Genomic DNA, 23,516 nt, shown 5'->3' with positions numbered 1-23,516 from the left:
CTGCAGGCTTCCTGGGAACGGGCTGCGGTGTGGGTGATAGGTGGAGAAGCTCAGGGACTTTGAGGGGGGCCTGGGAACGCAGCGTCCCAGAGGTTCGTGGGTGTCCTCAGCATGGAGCAGGGCTGGGATTGTGATGAGGCCCAGAGCCCTGAAAGAGGACAGGTGGATGGCAGAGGCCCTGGGGAGAATGGTGATGAGAGGACAGAGCAGGGCCATCACTGGGGTGGGGGAGCCAGGAGAGAGCTGAGGGGCAGGGACATCGGGAAGGCCAAATGCAGCAGAGCAGTTAGGGTGATCTTGCTGGGAGGCCCCTGAGCAGATCTGGTGGATTGGAAGGGCAGAAGTTCACATGTGGGGAAGGAAGGGGGTCACTGGGCAGCGTCTGTAAGGACAGGCAGGGAGGGATGTGAGGAGGGGCCAGCAGGGAGAGGACGCCCACCATGTGTGGAGTGTGAACTGAGTTGCACTGATTTGCCAGTGATGTGTCTTGGGCAGATTTCAGTGAGAGAGAGGTGGGTGCAGGACTGAGGCAGGGAGTTGGGCCACATGCATTTCCCGTCCTTAGGACCCTGCAGCACCTCCCACAGTCCCTCACGTGTTCCAGGGACTTGAGACACATCCAGCTGACAAAATTGGTTAGTCACATGACATTCCCTAGGAAGTGCACGGCTCCATGGAAGAATTTTTAGAAACATCTTCTGTTCAGGAAAAAGGGCCACATTGCTGAACATGAGACTCAGAGATGCATAATGTCACACGTGGTGCACTCTCCCGAGATGTGACAGTGTGGTGATGGCAGTCACGGGGTTTTCACCCTAAAGCGTTCAGATCACGGCCAGTGCTAATCAGCTAGTGAAAAAGACACGAGACTGTGGTAGTAGGAGGCTAACCAAGAACAATTCCCAATCCTGCAACAGATAATACTGTGGACAGCTCAGGAAAACCAAGCACAACTCAGAAACGTTAAGAAAGGAGCTGTGGGACAGAATGGTGTCCCCAGGGTGGATGGTGGACTCCAGAACCTGCCAAGCCCAGGTCTGTTAGCTGATTCCTGTCAACCTTTACAGAAGAGAAGCTGGTCTCTCTCTACCTGAGACCAAGCCAAGGCCCAAACTGTTGGAGCTGAAGGATGTCTGCAACTGGGCTTACAGAGTCTCATTGCCTGCTCCTCCGGTTTCAATAGCTAGTATAAGGTCCAGGCGTCTGGTCCCTGTCCATTTAAGAGACATTTACTGAGATGCCCATATGCTGTCCTGGTGCTGATGCACTGCTGGATCTGGCCCACGGTTGGTCACCCTGTCCTGGTCTGGGTGCAGTCAGGCCGTGCAGGTTGGTGATCTGGAGCTAGACTGTGGATGTGGGGATGCTGCTCAGGAGAGCCGCTGGGGCACAGTGTCAGGTTGGAGGGAGGTTGCTGTTTGGGAGGTTGCCCATTCACTCTTCTGGGTTAGCCCTTTTCATTGGCCCAAACACTTGCAAGAGACCTCTGGTTCTGTCTCTGGGACCTGTTTGCCCTCTCTGATTTCTGGTGCAGCCCTATCCCTACCCCAACATTTCCCACCAAACCTTTAGGTTTCCTGCTTCCTCTCAAAGCAACCCCTGATGCCAGCTGGGAGACCTCTGTTCCTGACCTTCACTCCCAGGGCCTCTGGGTCTGCTTCCTGTTGACCATCGCACACACTGATGTAGACTGGCCCACCCGAGTGTCTTCCTCAGGCGTGTTCAGCCCCAGGCCACCCCACACCGGAGCCAGATCTGTTGGGTGCTTCTAGGCTCTTTTGGCCACTCCTCCTTCTCCTTCTTTCTTTTCTAGTCATTGAAAATAGAAGCTCTGGCTTGCTGTGATCTATTCCCTGCTTCATTCATTCATTCATTCGTTCATTCATTGGGCCCCAAGTATATAAAAGATAGCATGCTAGCTACTTTTAGAAATACGAATGTTAATCTTCAAGAAAGGAAGGATTCAGCCTTGGTAGATCAGGGCTCCTCTTGCTGCATGGAACTTGCAACTTACGGGAGATGTCATGGAGAGAAATTGCTGCCCAAGGTTTTTCTTGCCTAATACCTCATTAATATTAATCTCAAGCCCCAAGAAGAGTGAAACAGAATGAATTAACCCAGAGGATTCCAAGTCACCTAAAATATGGGCAGTTTGGCCCATATTTAGGGATCATGACCTGGTAATATTTTGGTATTTTTGAGAGGATTGGTTTCTCTGCTGTACCACAGTTAATAGTGATAAAGTACAAAAGAAAAGGCTTTTACATGCGATGAAATATTACTTGGCCTTCAAAAGGAAGGAAATTTTGACACATGCTGCAACATGGCTGAACCTTGAGGACATTATGCTAAGTGAAATAAGCCAGACACAAAAGGACAAATCCTATATGATTCCCCTTCTATGAGGGACTCAGAGCAGTCAAATTCATAGAGACAGAAAGTAGGATGGTGGGTGCCTGGGCTGAGAGGGAGGGGGAATGCGGAGTTAGTGTTTAATAGGGGCAGAGTTTCTATTGGGGAAGATGAAAAGTTCTATGGATAGATGATGGTGATGGTTGTCCAACACTGAATGCACTTAATGCCATTTAACTGTCCACTTAGAAATGGTTAAAAGGACAAATTTTATGTTATGTGTATTTACCACAATAAAAAAATGCTCTTGTCCATTAACTGGCCTGAGCCAATATGAACCACCTAAAACCAAGTTGAGCCAGCCTGAACGCTTGTAACCAATGTCAAACAAAACAGTCTGGGCTAGTCAAAACTAGTTTGGCATAGCCACAGTACGCATGAGCGCTGACCGCCCCCCCCCCCCAATCTGGGGCTGTGGACACTGGTGTGTGGTCACAAGGCAGCGGGTATGCACATCTTTGGGTGATTCCAGGAGGATATTCAGGACTAAAACAAGCCGTTAGTAGGACAGCCATGTCCTGAGTGGGAAGAAAGTGTCTTCCCTTTTCTCCTTCTAGGTCTCTCCCAAAGCAGACATGATCCCACCTCGGCAGGAGTGGAAGGGGCAAAAGAGAGGAGAGGGTGGACACCATCTTGTTAAAACTGTTGAGCTCTTTACATAGATCATCCTGCTGGTTTATAGTAAATGGTTGAGGTCATACCTTGTTGGTATTTAAATAAAAATGTATTGTAAATATACCATTGAAATAAGAGCTGATTCTGCTCTCCTTATCCTCAGTTTTAGGAAAACAAAATATTCTATTCTGTATATTCATAAAAGTTGAATAGGTAGATTTAAGAAAGCTAACTGGATCCTTGGTATCTTCTTTATATATTAGCTGGTTAACTTGTTTTTCAGATTATGAATCGTAGGACTCTGTGTTAGTACTTGCAGCCTTAGACAGTTCCATCAAGTCTAAACTCAGTTGTCTATTATTTAGAACAGATAATATTGACTAGTCAGATAACTCATTCTCACTGGGAGAACTGAGAGCTGGCCATAGCAGTGCCGTGCTGGGAACAGTGGCCTGTATAGATGCGTGGAAGTTAAATATAGAAATACCCCTGGAAATGGAATTTTCATATTGACTTAGTATCAGTTGTTGGTTTCCTCTTGACTCATGCACCCTTGTTTCATTTACTTTTCAGAGGTCAAGCTAGTTTTCTCAGAATGTGTGGGCAGGGCATCAGGCAGAGTGAGCAGCGGTCAGGGTCTCCAGAGAGGACGTGGGCCTGAGCTGCGATAAAGCTCAGACACTGCTCTTCTGTGGAGGGTCGCTGTCATTAAACTCTGCTCGCACAGGGCTCCTCACTGCTAAATTAGCAGGGTGGGAAAATGTGCAGGTGTTTGCAGCAAGCTAGTAGAACCTGTGGGAGAAGCAGCTGGGCTGGCCTCCAGCCTCGGTTTTACAAAGGGGTAGTGTAGATTTTTCTTCTTTGAGATTGAACAAAACCACATGGAGCACTCCCCAGTTCTGGAGCATGCTTTGCTTTAAGTGGTAGATTTCCCTCCTTTTCCACAAATGAATCCAAGTGTGGCATCCCAGGGTGTGAGGAAGGTGACCAGGACAGAAGACTCTCTGCCACAGGAGATGCCGCTGCCGTCTCCCCTTGGTCTTTGTGTCCATCCAGGGCGGATTAGTGCTGCACAGGCTGGTGGCTGACCTTTGTGCAGGGGTCCAGTGCTGAGCTGAAGTGGATTTCATTGGTGGGGGTAACATGAGGGCTCTGCTTATTTTGTTCCCATTATTTTAAAATTTTAGTGATATACACATAACATAAAATTTACCACTTTGACCATTTTAAAGGGTACAATTTGGTGGCGCTTAGTACAATGTTGTGCAACCACCACTGTTTCTTTCCAGAACATTTTCATTGCCACAAAAGGAGACCCCATACTTATTAAGTAGTCACTCCCCTTTTCCCCTCCCCACCAGCCCCTGGCAATGGCAAATCTGCTTTCTCTCTTTATAGATTTACTTATTTCTGTACATTTCATCTAAATGGAATCATACAACATGTGACGTTTTGTGTCTGGCTTCCTTCACTTAGCCTAATGTTTTCAGAGTTCACCCATGTTACAGCAGGTATCAGAACTTCATTCCCTTTTTATGGCTGAATAATATTCCATTGAATGAATATACCGCATGTTGTTTATCCATTTATCTGTTGACAGACATTTGGGTTGCTTCTACCACTTGACTATTGTGAATAAGCTGCTATGAACATTTGTGTACAAGTTTTTGTGTAGACACCTGTTTTCAGCTCTTTTGGGTCTGTACCTAGAAGTGGAATTGTGGATCACCTGGGCATTAAATGTTTTTGAGAAACTGCAAACTGTTTTCCAAGGCAGTTGAACGTTTTACATTCCCACCAGCGATGCACAAGAGTTCTGGTTACACTTAAATGAAAAAGATTTACCAGCCCCAAGACCTTGATGGTTTGGCCTTTGGTCTCACCTCTTCAGCCCCTCAGGCCTGATTGCTCAGGGACCGCCCTTGCTCACATGTGTATTTGCTCACAGCCTAGCTCGCCCCATGGAGGGTCTGAGGCCAGCAGGACCGCTGAGCTCTGCCTCCGAACTGGACAGGAAGCTGTCCCTGGTCAAGACCTTTGCTGCCTGCATCTTCCTGTCCGGTGCAATGCAGGAGGCACAACAGGTGCTCACTCGGGACTGGCTGTGTCGACACAGCCTTTGGACGGTGCTTCACAAAGGGTTGAAACGCAAAGGCCAGTTTAGGAAAATTTGGTTCTGCTCTGAAATGCTGGGCCAAGCCCCGCCCCCACCCCCAGGCACTGCCTGCCCTTTATAGGGCTCTGAGGAGAGTGGATGATAAAGTAGACGTCCCAGAGGTCAGTGGTGGAGGAAATTTCGGCAGACCAGATGCAGAGGACAGAGCCAGGCCCTGAGCGTGCCACCTGGGGCTTTAGTGGAGGGGGCAGCATGTCAGCCCCCCATAGGGCTGCCTGACTCAGCAAGTAACGATACAAGATGCCCAGTTAAACTTGAATTTCAGATAGATCATGAATCATTTTTTAGTGTGGGTGTGTTCCATGAAATTTCTGGAGGTGGGGCTGGAAGAGTGCGGAGAGGGACTCTCCTGCCCGCTCCCATTCACAGGTGTGCCTGGAGATTTGAAAAGACAGACTGATGGGCTGGTTTTCCCAGGGGATCGTGTCATGATTCTTTTAGACTACAGATCAGTTTTGATAAGATCCAGTCACCCCCCATGGGGATAACTGTTAGAATAACTACTTTATCCAAGCTCCTCCAGATAAGTATCACGGGAATCGTACAAGGAACGGAAGGAAAAGAACAATGTTGTCGTTTTTCTGAGCTGCCTCGATGTCAGGGGACCAACTCAGTGGTTTGTGGAAGAAGACACTCAGGGTGCTGAGTGTGACCTTCGGTCTCACTGCTGCTTTCGGATCTCGGCCTGGCCCCGTGTGGAGCACCCCGCTGTGTGGACATCCCAGGTCTCGCCCCCTGAGTTGGACAGAGGAAGGCCTCTTTGTTGGAGGAGCTGATGAGTAGGGATGGCAGGTGCCTTTGAAAACAGGGAACATGAAATGATTCCCAGGGAAGGCTGTCACCTCAGTGAGTCTTTCCTCGGCCCCGGGACTTCTCTGACTTGGAGTCACGTGTGAGGGGCGATGGGATGGTCCAGTGAGAAGATCGTGGCTTGCCAGGCTTTCAGCTGATTCTTTGTCTCTAACTTGAGCTCCTGCTTGTGTCACTAACACACTTGTCATTCAGGAGAATGCTTGGAAACGTTCAGCTTTTATTACAGATGACATGATTGTGTGTGGGTGTGCCGTTGTTTGCTGTTATTTCATCCAAAGCAATGTGGGTTTTATTGCTGTATTTTCAGTATAATCTAGCAGACAAAATCAGAATTGACATTTTAAAAAATCCTAGCTTTGGTTTCACCAACTGGAGCCAAGATATTTGTTAGAGCAGTTGATTCAAATTAGTGTATCTTTATTACAGGGAAGTCATCTCTGCCCTGAACAGCTGTCCCTGGTCCTGGCGAGTTGTGACCAGTCTGTGCCACATGTTCCTGTTTTGTCCTCAGAGCTCCTGCAGGCCGGGGGAGAGCGGGGCGGTGTTTCCCCACCACATTAGCATATTTAACTTCACGTGTTTCACTTACCACCTTCTCTGAGTGGATGGCTGACACGGGTTCCGGCTGATGGCACCGAGAAGGCCCCACTACAGCTCCCTGGTGAGGAACATGGTTCTGCTGTCCGTGTTGGCTGTGAAGGACTGAAGTAACCTTGGCTGGCATCTTATTTTGAGGTGTGCCTGCCTCCTGTACCTTGGGGAGGGCACTGAAGGATTTAAATAGCATCCTCATGTAAGATGCAGGAGCCCCAGAGCCACGTGGGCCTCTAACCATGTTACTTCAGATGCTGAGTCCCGAGCTGCCAAGTCACCACACCACCCGCCGAGATGGAAATTAGAGCAGCAGATGGACTCTCCCAAGGAGAAGCTGCACAATCCCACCTCCTGCCTCTGAAAACAACCCTGGCTGTTTATTGTGAGATGTAGTTGTCATGGTGACAAGTGATCGGGAGGGAGTTAGAGAAAATGCAGATGTCTAGCCTGTAGACGCTTTGGGGAGAAGTTGCCATTCTAAGTGGACCTGAGACCTTGTGTTGCCCATGGTCACCACATACTGTGGCCCCACCCTGGGGTGCCCAGTGGACTGGCGTGGGGGCGCTGACATTCAGCCTACCCAAGTCACAGGCCCTGTCCTGAAACTGCACAGTGGCTGGCCAAGCCCTAACCCCATGGGCTGCATCCCCCGGAGGGGACACTTCAGTTTGCCACAGGCACCCAGCATAAGGCGAGCAGCAGGCCTGGCGCTGCCTTTCCTGTGGTGTATCTGGCGCCCTGACGAGAGTCTGTTGCTCAACATCTATGGCCCTTTCTCTGCCAGAAAAATTAAATTCCTCCCCAAGCTGTAACATTCATAAAAGAGGTTTTATCTTAATCCGTTCGGGCTGCTATTAAGAAAAATACCACAGATTTATAAACAACAGAAATTTATCAACAGAAATTTATTTCTTACAGTTCTGGAGGCTGGAAACCCAAGATCAAGGCACTGGTAGATCCAGTTCCTGGTTCCTGGTTCATTGACAGCCATCTTTTCTCTGTGTCCCTGCGTGGCAGGAGTGAGGGAGCTCTCTGAGGTCTCTTTTATAAGGGGGGCAATCCCATTCATGAGGGCTCCACCCTTACAACCTCATCTAATCCTAATCACCTCCCAAAGGCGACATCTCCTATTACCATCGCCTTAGGGGGTAAGTCTCAACATATGAATTTTGGGAGGGACACACACACACTTAGTCTATAGCAGGTATGGTTGACCGTTTTCCCTTTGTCAGTTGGTTGGTTTGCTTCGGGATTTTTGGAAATTACTAGTGCCCATTCAGCTCCCAATAAGGCAGTGCAGGCCTTCAGGAAATGAAGTCAGGGAACTCAGCCTAGAGAAGGTTACCAGGTTAGAGAGCTTTCAAACAAGAGGGTAGAATCCTCATGTGCTCTGAGTGGATCTTGACATAGCCAAGCTCTCTGTTGTTTGGGAGGGTTGTCTGGGAGGATGTCCCAAATTAGAGTTTTACGTAAGGCAATGGAAACAGCATTTGAGGTGAGAGCCCCTGTTGCAAGCTTCTGGAAATTTTGCATGAGGTACCTTGGCCATAGGGGGAAGTGCAGAGCCGGTGGGGCAGAGGGAAAGGTTAGCTAGGAGTTCAGGAGCAAAGCTGGCTCCAGTAGGACCCATGAAGGAGTGGTCCCCATGAAGGAGTGGTCCCCATGCAGGAGTGGTTCCCATGCAGGAGCGAGACTCTTGCGGGAGTGGTCTCCATGCAGGAGTAGGACCCATGCGGGAGTGGTCCCCATGCAGGAGTGGGACTCATGCAGGAGTGGGACCCATGGGGGAGTGGTCCCCATGCAGGAGTGGGACTCATGCAGGAGTGGGACCCATGGGGGAGTGGTCCCCATGCAGGAGTGGGACTCATGCAGGGGTGGGACCCATGTAGAAGTGGGCCCCATGAAGGAGTGGGACTCATGCAGGAGTAGGACCCATGCAGGAGTCATCCCCATGCAGGAGTGGTCCCCTTGAAGGAGTGGGACCCAGGCAGGAGTGCTCCCCATGAAGGAGTGGGACTCATGCAGGACTGGGACCCATGCAGGAGTGGTCCCCTTGAAGGAGTGGTCCCCATGTAGGAGTGGGACTCATGCAGGAGTGGGGCCCATGCAGTGGTCCCCAGGCCAGTCAGCCCTACAGGAAGGAGCACTGTCAGCTGTGCTTGGTCAGCTTGGGGTCCACTGGAGTGGAGCCCCTAGGTGGATCGGAGCCCTCTCATCTGGGGAAGGATGGGTTCAGCTCCTGGGAAGGAGGGCTGTGGGGGGCAGAGGAGCAAGCCAGCCATCCTAGACAAGCCGGAGCTCCAGAGCCCCACCTTGAGACATACTAGGACAGCAGCGTGAGATCAGGGTCCCCCTGTGTGGTCTCTGGGCTCACAGGGCTCAGGGTGGGTGAATCCTTGGGCTTCCAGCAAAGGAAGCAGGGACCGACCAGACATCTGATCCACCTGGGCCCCAGCTGCTCCGCTACAACCCCTCTACTCCAGGAAGGCCTCATTTCCTCCCATAGCTTAAGCTCTGATTTCTCTCAGGAGTGGTGATGCCTTCCCTTCTTCCTCTGTGTACAAATCTTCCCATCCTTAAAGCCCAGCCCCACTTTTCCACCTCCCATCTGAGCCATCCCCTTCCACCCCCACTGCCTCTGAAACCCAGTGGTGTTTGTAGTCATGGGGGGGACACTCAGCCAGGAGTCCCTAGTCTGCTTGGTGCATGGCACTCCTGTTCCCATCAGTGCCAGGAGGGTGGGCTGATGTCTGTTAATTTTTCTCTACCCCATCCCCCCAAGAGATTGACTAGCAGTCAACGACAGGAAAGAGGCCTGGCAGCAACACTTTGCCATGTCACCTAAGCCTGTGGGAACCCAGCCGTTAGCACTAATGCTTGGAGCCTCAGTCCTCTCAGCTGTAAAGCAGGAGTGGGACTAGCCATCCTGTACAGGAAAGGGTTGTCAAGCAGTAACAATCCAATGTGGATGATGACAATGACAATACTGATGACAGGTTACATTTATAAATAAATAAATTGACATTTATATTATAAAGTAAACATTAATTTATAGTATGTTTATATTGATTTTTAAATAAATAAGTTATATTATTTCAGTGCTATGGATCTGGCTTCTCTCTTCTGGATGTTATAAAGCACTAAATAGAGAAAATATACCTAAACTTTAAATTTTGTTAAGTGAAGTAAAAGAAATTTTTCTTTGATGTCTTCTTTAGGAGAAGGCTTATGACATATCCTTGGGACACGTTATTTTTTCTAATAATGGATTAACTAATTTGTATTTATTCTCAACTGAGAAGTTGTATATTTTATAAATATGGTTTTAATCCTTGGGCACTGTTGGTGGGAATGTAAAATGGTGCAGCTGCTGTGGAACGGAGTATAATGCCCCTCAAAAAATTGAAAATAAAATTATCCTGTGATCCAGCAATTCTACTTCTGGATGTATACCCAAAGAACTGGAAGCAGGGTCTCTAAGAGATATTTGTACACCTATGTTCATAGCAGCATGACTGAAAATAGCCAAAAGGAGGAAGGAACCCAAGTGTCCAAGGACAGATGAGTGGAAAACAGAATGTGGTCTGTGCATGCAGTGGAATATTATTCAGCCTTAAAAAGGAAGGAAACTCTGACACCTGCTACAACATACATGAACCAATGAAATAAGCCAGTCGTATACGCACAAAAATCCTGTATGATTCCACTTATATGACATACCTGGAGTAGTTAAGTTAATAAAGACAGAAAGTAGGATGGTGGTTGCCAGGGGCTTTGTGGGGGAGGGAATAGGGAGTTAATGTTTAATGTGTACAAAATTTCAGTTTTGCAAGATGAAAAATATTCTGGAGACGGATGGTGGTGATGGTTGCATGACAATGTGAATGCATTTAATGCCATTTAACTGTACACTTACGTTAAGATGGCAAATTTTATGTTACGTATGTTTTACCACAGTTAAAAAGTAAGAAATAGTAAGATTAGAAAATATGGTTCAAATAACTTTTTAGAAGTATGAGTATATATGTTAATTGTAGAGCAATTTAATTGAATTATATCTGTATGCACACACGTTACAAATATACACTCACAAAAACCTGCAAGCACATGTATTTTACGAAATTGTATCATAGTGTATCTCCAGTTTTGTATCTTGGTCTATTTTTCTAACATATGGAAACATCATCTTTATCTTTAACTCTCTGGGTTTCAGGTTTGCAATGGTTTGGAACAGCCGAGGAAGCAGCAGCGCTCTGATCTCAATGGGCCCGTTGACAATAACAACACTCCGGAGGTAATTTTCTCCAGCGATGAGAGTTCCGGCCCAGAGCTCTAATGGTGGAGCTGCCCACCCTGTTGTGGTCTGCTCACATCTCCACAACGTTCTCTTCCCACATGGTGCCTGGTGGGAGGGAGTCTGGTCAGGCAAAGGAGGAGGAGATGAGGTCCCCTGGTCCTGGAGGAGGAAGGAAAGGCCCTTCTCTGCTGATTCAGCCCGACACTGTGGTGTGTTCAGGGGTGGCTGTTGGTGTGTGTGGGGGTCATTGGTGCTTCCTGATTTGACAGAAACTCATTCTATCTTGTGATCTGACAGTCATGTTCTAAACCAGGGTTTCTCAACAGTGGCACCATTGATATTTGGGGCCAGTTAACTCTTTATTGAGAAGGCTGTCCTTGGCACTGTCTGATGTTTGGAAGCATCCCTGGCCTCTACCCACTGGATGCCAGCAGCAACCCCCCCACCCCAGTTGTGACAACCAAAAGTGTCTACAGATGTTGCCAGATGTCTCCGTGGGGACAAAAATCCTGGTTTAGAACCATTGTTCTAAACCAACACCATGATTTTAAAAAACAATCCCAAATAAACTAACCTTGCCGTGATGCAGGTTGTTAAAATGAAGCCATAAGCAAATTATATCTGTTTTCTGGATAGCATAGTTTGGATGAGATTCTCTAACTTTGGTGAAATAACCATGGCCACCAATGGAGTGGTGTCCAATCTCCTTTATCTTGGTTTTAAAGACGTGCCCTGGGAACTCTCATGCCCACCAATTGGAGAAATATCAGGTCATGTAGTCTCTACACTCCCTCTAGCAGTGACATGCTAATCTGAGGGTCCCCAGATTTTAGATGATGGGCTTTTTTGTCCCAAGTTTTCCCTTGGGAATTGATTATATGTGCCCCTCCCAACCATCATGGTGCCTGAATGAGACTGGATTACTGCATGGAGCTGACTTCCTGGGAACACCAGTCAATCGAGGGGTTTAGCTTTTCATATTATGGTACTCATCTTAGCCTAGATCTTATGGGCCATCTGCTTACAACTGTTGCATGTTTTGTTTTTTTCATATTTCCTAACAGACAAAGAAGGTGGCATCATTTCCAAGTTTTGTGGCTGGTAAGTGGCTTTGAATTTTATCTCTCAAGGGGCAGTTGCATTTTTATGTCAAAGCAAATGGTACTTTTACTTCTGATTCCCTCTGGTAAAGTGTGTTTAGAAAGCACACCTTCCAGGGGAAGAGAGTGCTCTGACAAGGCGAGGTGCTTGGGCATGTGGTTATTTGAGGGCTGCCTAAGCCCACATTGGGGAGCAGGGGGAGTTGATTAGGGAACAGGAGACCATCCCATCTAATTACACCCTCAGTTATAGCCTCACACATGACACTGATGATTGAATTAATAGATTGAAATGTGTCTGTATAAGCAGCTAATTATGATCTAAAACTTTTGATTAGGGTGGATATAATTGTATCCAAATTCAGGCTGTTATTCTTTTTTTAGACTCTTCATTTTCCTTCACTCTCTCATCTTTTTTGAGGGGGTTAATAGTGCATTTCAACATTCAATTAAAAAAACTGATTGCTCTGTTCTGTATCACTTTTTTGGTGTGGGGAGCATGCCTGCTTGGCTGTGGGTGGAGCCATTGTCTGACGTGCGTCAGGTAACGTCGGGGGTCCTTTAGGAGGTCGTCTAACAACACAGTAAAGGGCCTCTTAAGTATGATCTTTCTCTCTTTGCCAGGAGGGTGTTTCCTGCACTTGCTAGTGTGTTATAGTACACCATGTGAAGTTTATTAATCCTTTCAGTAAGGTAGTAATTAACTTTTATGGATATTTATGGAAGGAAGGTAAATTAATCTTCAGAAATAAGAGACTTTAAACCTTTCCTACCCTGATTTTTTTAAATTGAACAACTGCAGCTTGGGGAACTGAAGCCCCCGAATTCCCCTTCAAGGGATGAGTTTGAACCAGGCTAACCCAATTCAAACTGGTTAAAAGTGAATCCACTGGCTCACCCGATTGTAACTGGTTCAGCATTATATTGGGTCACTCTTGCTCAAACTGGGTAAAGTCCACTTTTGAACTGTCGAAACCAATATTATACAATTCAAATAGATTTGACTGCATTTTGACCAATTCAAATAGGCTCAAATGGGATTTTCCCAGCAGTTTGCATGTGGTTTTAGGTAAGTTTTAGCTGGTTGAAACTGGATCAAACTGATTTTCATCAGGTCACAACAGGTTATGATGATTCTAACCCAAATGGCTAGTTGTGATTTTTCAGAACCTAATGATTTGCAGGAAGAGAGCACTCCCACCATATCCCCCAACTGTAGGGTTTGAGTAGTTCCTGATTTATGGGGCTCACCATCTCATAAAAAGGGGAAGATGCAGCACATCCAGGACCATTTTCCTTGGCGGTCAGAATGTCAGGCTGGGGGTGTGCCCAGCACACTGTTCCAGTGAGGCAGGCTCCTGTGGATCCAAGAAGCTCACTTTTCAGCATATCACAGCATCATTTGGGCAGAACTCCCTCAAATCGTCTAGGAGAATGATTTGGACATTAACCTCCCCTGGCTCTTGAATCAGCCTCTTACCTGCAGGGGAGGGGGGTGAAGAAGGATGAGGAGGCAGTGTCAATGCCTGGGAGCCCTGGGCAGTCCCTCTAGCTGCTAGCATTCTGGAGGACTCACTTCTCTATACCAGCTCTGACTGTTCTAAACCAAATCAAAACAAAGTTGGGGGCCTCAAACCAATTCAGACTGGCTAAAGCTGCTTGTGACCAGCTCACGCCAGTGTGGACAGCCTTAATTTAGTTTCCTGTAGGAGAGAAGCCCCTTGATTGTTATGAAAATATAGACACCTTTAAGCAAAAGTACATGCCTGGTCATTGTTTGTGCTGTTGAGTCAATTCCAACTCCTAGCGCCCCTGTGTACAGCAGAGCAGAACCCTGCCTGGTCTTTTTGCGCCATCCTCTTGCCTTCCGGTGCTATATCAGACAATGCTCTGCTGTTATTCATAGGGTTTTCATGCCCAATTTTTTCGAAAGTAGGTGGCCAGGTCCTTCTTCCTAGTCTGTCTAGTCTGGAAGCTTCGTGTGCCCACCGCTAGTTTCAGTGTCTGCCCACTCATGCCCAGTGTTAACTTCATCTACTCCCCAACCCTCCCAGATTATTCTAAAGCAAATCTCAGACCTCACATATCCTCTTTAAATGTTTCACCTATGTATCTCTAAAAGAGAGTAACTCTATTTTTAAAAGTAATTCAAATGCTATTATGACAACTAAAATTAACAGTCGTGTCTTTATATCCTGAAATTCCCCAGTCAGGGTTTGCATGGCTCCAGCTCCAGTGTGCTTATCTGAATGGGGCTCCAGATAAGGGCTGTGCACTGAGATCGGCTCATATAGTTCCCGATTTCTTTCATGTCTCTTATTGTATAGGTTCTCCATCCATCTTTCTCTTTTCTCTCTTAAAATGTTTTTGTTGATGTTGTTGGGGAAGAATCTGCGTCATTGCCTGGAGAGTTCCCCGCGGTCTGGATTTTGCAGGTTGCATCCTTGTGTTGTTGTTTAACATGTTCCTCTGTCCTCTGGGTCCTGTGAAACGTGTGTTTAGATCTTGTTCGAGGCTTGATCAGATTCAGTTTGGTTGTTTGGGGCAAAAAAACCTTCATAGATATTGTTATCTTCTTCCATCAGGAGGCACATGCTGTCTGGTTGTCTCTCTTTTTCTAATATTACCAGCCATTAATGATCTTTGTCTAGATCCATTAATTGGTTAGCAGTTACAGAATGATGGTATTCTAATTCCATCATTTCTTCTTCATTGATTAGCTGGAGTTAATCTAGGCAGAGAAACTTTCCGTCATTAAGAATTTGGTTACCTTGAGTACAGTTTGTATAGGAAAAACAGGTTAAATACTTGATTCCTTCTCTTTACTTAAAAATTTTATAAAATTAATGTTTCCTTAACAGCTTCTAGAGATAACCAGTGATGTTTTATATAGTACCATCTGGAACTCTCGGGTTGAAACGAGGTGTATTTCAGTGAATTGTAGATGTCGTCCTTATTGATGCTTAGGTTGTCTCATCCTTGGCCAGTGGGAGCTTCTTTAGGTTGGTTCCTGAATCCTGTCAGTGTGAGCCCAGTTGTCTTTGATAGCCTCCTTGTTTTCTGGTGTGACTAGGTATTCCAGGCTCATCTTAAACATTTCTTGCTTCAGAACTAGAACAAGCTATTTCTTCAAGGATCCCTGGGAAGTCATAGTTATAGGCCAGAATCTGGGCATGGTGGGTGGTCGTTGCTACTGAATTGGCCAGAGGGGTAGGAAATATATATATGTGGTAGGGAGATGGTCCCCAGTGAGCCTCACCTCCTGGTATTTATGATCTTGGGTGATTCCCTTCCCTTGAGAGTAGGTTGGGCTTATTGACTCACTTGTAGTGAATAGAATATGTCAGAAGGGATGGTATGTCACTTCCAACGTTAGGTTATAAAAAGACTATGACTTCTTTCTTGCTCTCTTGCTTGCTCTGAGAGAAGCAACATGCCATGTTGTGAGTGGCCCTTTCAAACCCTCACATGGCATGAGGACTGACGTCTCCGGCTGACAGCCTCATAGGTGAACATGGAAGTGGATCCTCTACTATTCAAGTCTTAAGAAGGCTGCAGCTCCGATTGACACCATGACTACAGCCTTGAGAGGGACCTGAGCCAGAGGCACCCAGCTAAGCTGCACCTGGATTTCCAACCCACAGAAACTGAGAGAATAAATGTCATTTTAAGCTGTTGTTATGCATACCTATAGATATCTAATATACTGTATGTTTTCAAGATGAAACGCACCATGATTCATGCTGATATTTCATCAGGACTGTAGGGTTTTTACATTTGTACCTTCTTTTTCCTATGCCCCAAATCCCCTTCTCAAGGACACCAACATAATTCTACTTTGTTTTATTCCCGTAATCATGCAACAGTCTCAATAACAAGACCAACATCGCCAGGGATGTACAACCATAGATATAGTCCAAGATTTATTTGCATTGACCTTTGTCTTTAGCGTATAGCCTGCGAGGGATGTACCATCAAATTAGTGTGGTTTAAAATCATTCAGAATAGTTCTTCTCTTTGTAATTATGTCGCAACTGGATGCACATTTAGATTCGTTTTTCTTTTAATTCTTAGGAATTTGTTTTTCATTTAATTTTGTTTTATAATTATATAAAATACTTACATGGTTAAAAAGTCAAATATACAAAACAGGATATTTGCAAAGATGTCTAGTTTCTTTCCATATTATCCCTCCCCCCATCCTTTTTTCCCACTATAGATAACCATTTTTAGCATTTTACATATTTTTACTGTAAGCGTGTTTTCTCCTTTCTTCCAGGTAATTGGTAATGAGTTATACACCTTTTTCTCTATCTTACTTTTTCACGTAATACTAAATCCTGGAGATTATGCTAAAGTTCCACCTGTACAGGGCAGTATATGGAGGTACACTGGAGGCTGCTGGGCAGACCCCACCGTGTGGATGGATGTCCCTGTGCAGGAACGTTTGAGTGGTGTCCAGTTTTTTCTGTTACAGATAGTGCGGCAGTGAGTGGCCTCCTGCATATGCCTTTTCCTATTTTTGCCAGTTTTTGTATTCATTCTGCTTTTTCTGGGAAGTAATTCTCCCGAGCACAAGCATCTGTCTAGGACCTATCTTGGGCAGATCTGTGTACCCTTTTGAGCTTGGCTTTGACCTTCCTCCCTTGACTCCCTGTTATCACCTCTCTTCTTCTCTACAGCTAGTGACTTTATCTTGCTCCTTGGGTGTCTAAAGTGCCACACTGTGGAACTCTCAAAGCCTTTCCTTCACTGACCACCCAGCCTGTCCTGCAGACTCAGGCACGGCCTCTCCCTGGTGACTGTCTCATGGGTCTGGTTTTTCAGACAAAGCCATCTCTTTTATATCAGCCTTACAGGGTCACCTTTAACAGTGGCTCCTAGGAGGCACAGCTCATGGCAGTATTGGGGTGTCCAGCTCTGGGACAGGCTGGTGCAGTAGGGGAGGCATTTGGGGCAGGCAGAACCATTCCAGGGCCCCGGGACCACGCCCCAGGGCTCTGGGTAGAAGTTCTGACCTGAGATCCAGGGTCACGACTCTGACGTCCCTGCCTGCCTCTTCTTCCCATTCTAGACCTGCCTTCCCAGGGCTAGCTCCTACACTGATTTTGGCAGCTTGCCTGGCATGTAGCCTCAGCACTCCTCTGCCTGTTCCCGGCCTCTCCTTCTCTTCACGTCCCATCAGGGCCGTGGCCCCTCCTGCCAATTGAGGACAAGTTCCCCTCTGCACTTTGGAACCTCACCCAGTCTGAGGTCTTTTCTCCTATATCTTCCACTCTTTCCTCCGCTGGCTTCTGAGCTTGTCTGTCCTGTCCTGTATCTGTCCACAGCCGTCACTCACCCTTCCTCTTCTTCTTAATCGGAATTTGGGAAGGGTGCCCTCATTCTCCACACCTCCCCCACACTCCTCAACCCACTCGCTGGCTCCTGGCCAGGTCTCCTCCAAAATAGCTCTCCAAGGTCACTGCTGGCTTCCTTGTCACTGTGCCCAGTAAGCATGAGGGCTCCTTTGTCCTCCCGCCAGCGTGGGCACAGCTGGGTGCGCCTCCCTTTCTGAGGCCTTCCTGTTGCTGGCCTCCCTCCGCCCTCTGTGTCTGCCCTTCTTCACCCCTTTTGCTGGTTGACTTTCCACTGCCTGGGCATAGTGTGTCAGAGCTCGGCAGAGCCGGGTCCTGGGCCCTCTCTCCAGCTGGCCCCTCACCCTTGACAGTTCTCCCATGTCTGCGGCTTCACTTGGCACAACACACAGTTCGCAAGGACTCCTGGGCTTCTTTCGGAAGACTCCCCGGTTACTGCAGCTGAACTTGCCTAGAATGCCTACCCCCATGCCGAGTCCTCTCCCAGGGTCCTTTCCTCAGTGAACAGCAGCTTTGTCCATCCAGTCCTGCAGCCCACTTTCCAGCTCTCCTTGTCCTCCCCTTGTATTCCACTGCACCTTCCAGTCCTGTTGATCGAACCTCCAGAATGAATCTAGTCTGTCGCTGTCTCTCCATCCCCGTTGTCACCCTGGTCCACACCATCATCATTGTTCTCTTGCCAGGACAGCTGCGGTGGCCTCCCAGCAGCTCTCCCTTCTTCCTCTCTGCTGTTTGCCTCTCTGCAGCCAGAGTTCCTTTCTAAAGGCAGAGTGGTCAGGCACTTCCCTGACCGATGTCCTGTTGTGATGGTCCTTGGTGTGACCTCTGAGTCCTCACATCTGGCTGGTACTTTCTCTGCAGCGTTGACTTGTTCCAATTGCTGGCCCACCCCCCCCCCCCCCCCCGCCATACATAGGCAGTTTGCCACATATGAACTCTTCTAAGGTGCTATATTCCCTGCCACCCCTGGGCCTTTGTACTTGCTCTTGCCTCAGCCAGGAAAGCTCTCTCTTCCTTTCCCTTTATGGCTTGTTGCTACCTTTTCATCCTTCAAACCTCAGTTCAAAGGGCAGCCACTCCCAAATTCCTCCTGGGGGCAGGCTCCCCTGTTGCTTCTTCCTCAGTACTATGTCCTTCCTTCATGTCATTTACCACGGGCCATCCTGATGCATTTATCTTGTGACTGTGGGACTGACGTCAGCCTGCAAGCTCCATGTTTTCTGTCATAGCACAGCTCCTTACGTGGGAGCTCAAAAATGCTTAGTACCTGAACTGGTGATGGCGATCTTGGGCATAGTCATTTGAGCCCATGTGGACTGTCCTTATTTGTAAAAATAGAACACTGAGGTCTGCTTTGGGGGGGTTGTTGAGGAGCAGGTAGAACTACACCCTTGTTCTAGAGAGGTCTGGTTTCTCTGGGGGGCTGCACTCCACTGCCTTCCATCCACATTGTGCTCCAGCTCCACCCAGCTGCCCCTCCAAGATCCCAGGGAGAAGCAGGCACAGGTTACTGAGGCCACCTGGGGTCAGGCCTCTAGTTGGAAGCCTCTGTCCACAGCCACCTTCAGGACAATTTCCCCCACAGTGGCAGGGACGAGGCCTCCATGGCGTGCCTCTGGGACCTTCCACCCCTTCTCTGTTCAGAGAGCTCGGCGGGGTCTCGGGCTCTACAATGGGCATTTCAGATGGGGGCTTCCAGCCTCCAGCAGGGAAGAACCTGGAGCGCCTTATTCTTCCTGTCCAAGCTGTGCTGACACATCCCACATATGCTTGTGTGAGCGTAGTATATGTCGTAAAAGGAAAATAAAAAGGAGAAATTGCTCTCTGGGGAGACAGCATCTCCTTTAAACCTCTGTCTTTATTCTTTTGTTGTTCTGTCTCCCTCTGGTGGTCTCAGCTTAGGGTTAGTTCAAGAGTTGAGCCGAATAAGAACAGTTTATACTCGAACAGGTAGGACCAGCTGCTTTAGTGCTGGAATGGAGCTGTTTGATTTTTGGTTCTGCATTTTGTGCTTGGAGTAAAGAGCTGTGTCTGTGAAACTGAACCCACCCCCCCGTTGGCCACTCTTCTCTGCTTCTTCCTTCCCTAGGATGTGTGCAAGTGGGAGTAGGTCTGACTGGCAGGCAGGATGCTGGAGGCACTGGGGCAGGTATTATTTCCTATTTAAAAAAGAGCAAGGCAGGAATGACAAGAACCCCCTGGCCGAGGCTGGCGTCTGTTGGAGTTGTAATGAAGACCTGGATCCTTCATTGGCCTCTTTCCGGGGAGCTGGTGTCCATGCATGTGGGTTGTGGACCTCACTGCCTGGGATGGGGCGCCCTTCACACATAGGAGTCTGTGTCCTCAGATGGACGCCAGATCTGGTGGGGCTCCCTGTGGGGGAGATGGGGCCAGCCTTTAATAAATCTCCTCAGGGACATGGATTGAAACAGGATCGTGGACCTCAGAAGGGTCTGGTCACTGACCAAGGTCAGCTTGAGGAACTGGCAAAGGGAGAGTTCAAAGACAGCGGCCTGCAGTGGAAGGCGAGGAGTCCATTCAGAAGGGAAGACCTCTCCCCCACCCCAGGAACAGGGCCCCATATGCATCCCCCACCTCACAGATGGGATGTGAGGACATTTGCCGTGGACCAGGCCCTGAGCACTGGCTGAAGATGTGGGGTGCTGGTTACCCCAGGACTACTGGGACCCCTGGACTTTCCTGCAGAACAAAGTGACGCCATCTGCTGGTCAGTTACTGTCACTGTACTTAGGGCACCCTGTGAGGTGACCCTCCTCAGTTGAGGATTCTCAGAAGCACACTCACTGGAGAGAACGAGGCCTGAGGGGAGGATGGTGTGAGATGAACACGGACTTCTTTAGTCAGAGGCCCCGAGGGGTGGGGTGCAGGAGCCACCCTGTGATTGACGCCGCCCATTCTCTTTGTTGGGGGTGGCCTCTGCCTCCCCATAGCTGGTGACAGGCCCTGGTGCACCCACAGTATATGCTGTTGATGGAGGGAAGGGAGGGGTTCCTGCACCGTGTGTCCCCCAACCCCTGCAGCCATGCCCAGCTGGGAGAAGGTTTGTCATCTCTAGGGCAAGAGCCTGAGAGGGAAGGAGCAGCCTGATTTGACCCTGGCATGGAGCCCTGCAGGGGTCAACTGGGGCTTTGTGAAGAGTCAGCCCCTGGCTGAGAAGACGTGTGCTGGCCTGTGTCTCTCAGAGGGCTTTGCTCCTGAGATGGCAGTGGAGGGGGTTTTGTCTGCTGGAGATCAGGTGTTCCCAAACTGGCTGCTTGTCAGTGTGACCTGGCCCGTGTGTGAAGTCTGGATTCCTGGACCCCACTCTGGGTTCATTGAAGTGGACCCTCTGGGGTGGGGTCGGGGACTCTGCAGGCCCCTCACACTCTGCACAAGATTCTGGGCACAACTGGGGCTGCTTCAGCTCTCTCTCTCCCCCCCTCCCTCCCTCCTCAGATGGCTTCAGCTTCAGGTGTTTTAAATGACCTGCCACCTCCCACTGCCCTGTTGGGTATGTTCAAACCACTTTTTACCTGCAGCCAGAGGTTCCAGATGTTGTTGATGATGGAGCCCGCCATCTGGGATATGGCCAACTTTGGGTCTGGTCCCTGATCAGTCACTTAATATCAGCGTAACCATAGCGTCCCTCTGCCCTGCCAGCCTCAGTGCCCTCCCATGCAGCCTGCCCACAAGGCCGAGTGAGCACATGAACTGCCCGTGGGCACTGCATCTGTCCTTGCTGCTGCCTCCCTCACCTGGTGCCCAGGCCCTGCCTTATCCATGGGCTGTGACTTGTCTTCTGAGCTAGATGCAAATACAAACTAAGAATTCATCGATGAATGTCTTGCATTTTATATGCTTTTAGCATTTATAAACCCCTTACTAGCAATCTTATCTTTGCAAAAATCCAGTGGAGATAGAAATCAGGAATTTTCCCCCCATTTTGCTGGTGAGAAAATTGAAGCAAAAGAAAAAAAAAATTGGGTCACTCTCCCAAGGGCAGAAAGCCTTGGGGAGCAGGGCTGATAGAAGAGCTCAGACTCAGCCTGGGTCTCCAATCCCCGGGTCAGCCCCCCATGACCCCAGAGAGGTGTCCCTGCCTCCCTTCAGATGTCTGGCACCTGAGAGGGTTTCGCTTTACCTGAACACCCCACAAAACACCGTCCTTGACAGGTGTGGTGTCCCTTCCTGTTGTGTGCGTCTCTGTTCACCTGTTTGCTATGAGAGCAGCCTTTCCTGTCATCAGTCTAGATGGTGTCACAGTCACCTTGCCCCATGTTTGCTTCCTGCCCCAGTTCTCATCCTCTGAAAAGACCTTGCCTCTGAGTTTGCTTTGTTCACAGGACTCGAGGTGTCCTGAGAGAGAGCATCTCCTTGCCTTGTTCCCCTTACTGTCCCAGCCCCCAGGACACAGCCTGGCCCCCAGTGTTGACCAATGGGAGGTGGGGGGGTGCCTTCCTTCTGCTGCAGAATTGGGGAGAGGGCGAGGACCATTGCCCAGCCCACTCAGTGCTCCCTTCGGTATTAAGATACACACGACTATAACATGATTTGGTGCACCGTCCTCTGGGCCTGGCCTGCCCCTGCCACGCCGTGTCCTGGGTCCAGGTGAGTGGGTTCCTGCGTTGGGGGCTGGCGAGTCACAGGCTCAGAAGCAGGGCCTCTCTCCTCTTCTTGTCTAAGGAGGTTCTCTGAGAGGCCTTAGCGCAGCAGTGGGCCCCCTCACAAGCCAGTCACAGAGCCGGGCCGCCTTCTAGCAGCTGGGGTGCCAGACCACCCACTGCCCTGGTTACCTCCCTCTCTCAGGTCTCAGCACTGTCTTCAGAACTGATCTCTCTGTCTACTCTGGTTTGGGCTTATGGTAATATGGGTGCTTTGCAACTTTCATAATTTAAAGTAGCTGCCCATGGAAATCATTACTTCTGCTCTGTCCCCAGAAAGGGTCACATTGTATCCATAGGCCTGGCTCCCTGTCAGGAGCACAGGCCCAGTTATAAGGTGTATGACCCTGCAGGACCAGAGACACAACTGCTGCCCTTACGTTAGATGCTGTGCCAACATGCACATGTGTGCGTGTGTGTGTGTGTGTGCTTGTGCACACATGTTTGTGTGCATGTCAGGGGGTGCTCACCGACCTGTGATGGACCTTTGGTGAGATGAGCAGGACTGGGAGGGCTTCCTGAGAGTCCTGTGGGACTAAGGTCCTGCTACCCAGGTTATTCTCTCCCACCAGAGCCAGCTCCAACTTGGAGGCCAGAGTGGGTGGCCAAGGAGGAATGTGGCTAAGACAGGGGTGGATGAGAAGGCACCGTCCCACAACAGAGAGGACAGCAGCTTGCACTGACATTTGGGGAAGATGACAGTAACAATAGGATGAGAAACCCGTGATCTGAACATTCACCAGGGGTCCTTGTGCTTTCCTTGGGTTGCCTTTTTAAACCCTGAAAGGGTGAGCTTGCAAACCTGACCGAAGTTAGGGTGCCCCCAGGCCCTCTAGCTGGCCCTGGCTCCTGCTCCCACCCCCGCCTTCACACCCCCCTCATCCCCTCACCCAAGGCTGCAGAGTGCTTTGACCACCACACCCGCTGCTGCTCTCCAGGCAGGCCTCCGCCATGTCCAGGATGTCGGCAGTGTGGGTGGAGCTTTCCCAGAGACCTAGACGTGGTGGGAGGCCACACTGAGGGCAGCTCTCTCCCTCTAGGCCCAGGCGCAACATGGTCGCTGAAGGAAAGGGGCCCCACTTTCCCATGTCTGCCCCATGAGACCTAAGACTCTAGAAGGGACCCCCCAAACTTGGTTCTGTAGCGTGAGATACTTCTTTCTTCCAGACACGATGACACAGGTGGGGCTGGATGAGGGCTCTGGGACTTCAGATGTGTGAAGTTGTTGCCACTCAACTGTGGGAGTCACCAGAGTGTCCATCTGTGGGGAAGGGCCAGGGGGCCCCAGCGGCATCAGTGGCTTCTGCAGACAGGGATGGGGGGCTTGGAGGCTGTGGGGTGGGGACTTGGGCTTGGTTCCCTGAGGGTCTGGTAGAGGCTTCCACGAGTCTTATCAAAGATCACTGGAGCAAGCCACCTGAGGACACAAGAGAAGGGGGTTCATCCTCTGGGGGCTGCGGGCAAGGCTGTCAGGGTCAGTGGGGAGAAAGG

The 23,516-nt window shown here is 49.1% G+C and overlaps 1 protein-coding gene across 17 annotated transcripts in view; it reads left to right on the top strand.

Moving 5' to 3' along the window:
• APBA2 (amyloid beta precursor protein binding family A member 2) overlaps nucleotides 1-23,516 on the top strand; it is a 233,040-nt gene that overhangs the window by 179,671 nt on the left and 29,853 nt on the right. For 16 of the 17 annotated variants that reach the window (XM_070496710.1, XM_070496728.1, XM_014845465.3 and 13 more), the window contains 2 exons: nucleotides 10,824-10,904; nucleotides 11,972-12,008. In XM_070496710.1, coding sequence (XP_070352811.1) covers nucleotides 10,824-10,904; nucleotides 11,972-12,008 — 118 coding nt within the window. Of the gene's footprint in view, nucleotides 1-6,557; nucleotides 6,678-10,823; nucleotides 10,905-11,971; nucleotides 12,009-23,516 lie in introns of those variants that run through there. The other variant, XM_070496748.1, reaches the window with a different exon arrangement.

The sequence above is a fragment of the Equus asinus genome, chromosome 2, assembly GCF_041296235.1.
Source record: "Equus asinus isolate D_3611 breed Donkey chromosome 2, EquAss-T2T_v2, whole genome shotgun sequence".
Classification (NCBI taxonomy): domain Eukaryota; kingdom Metazoa; phylum Chordata; class Mammalia; order Perissodactyla; family Equidae; genus Equus; species Equus asinus.
Note: the sequence above shows the minus strand (reverse complement) of the source record. Positions and strands in the feature narration are given on the sequence as shown.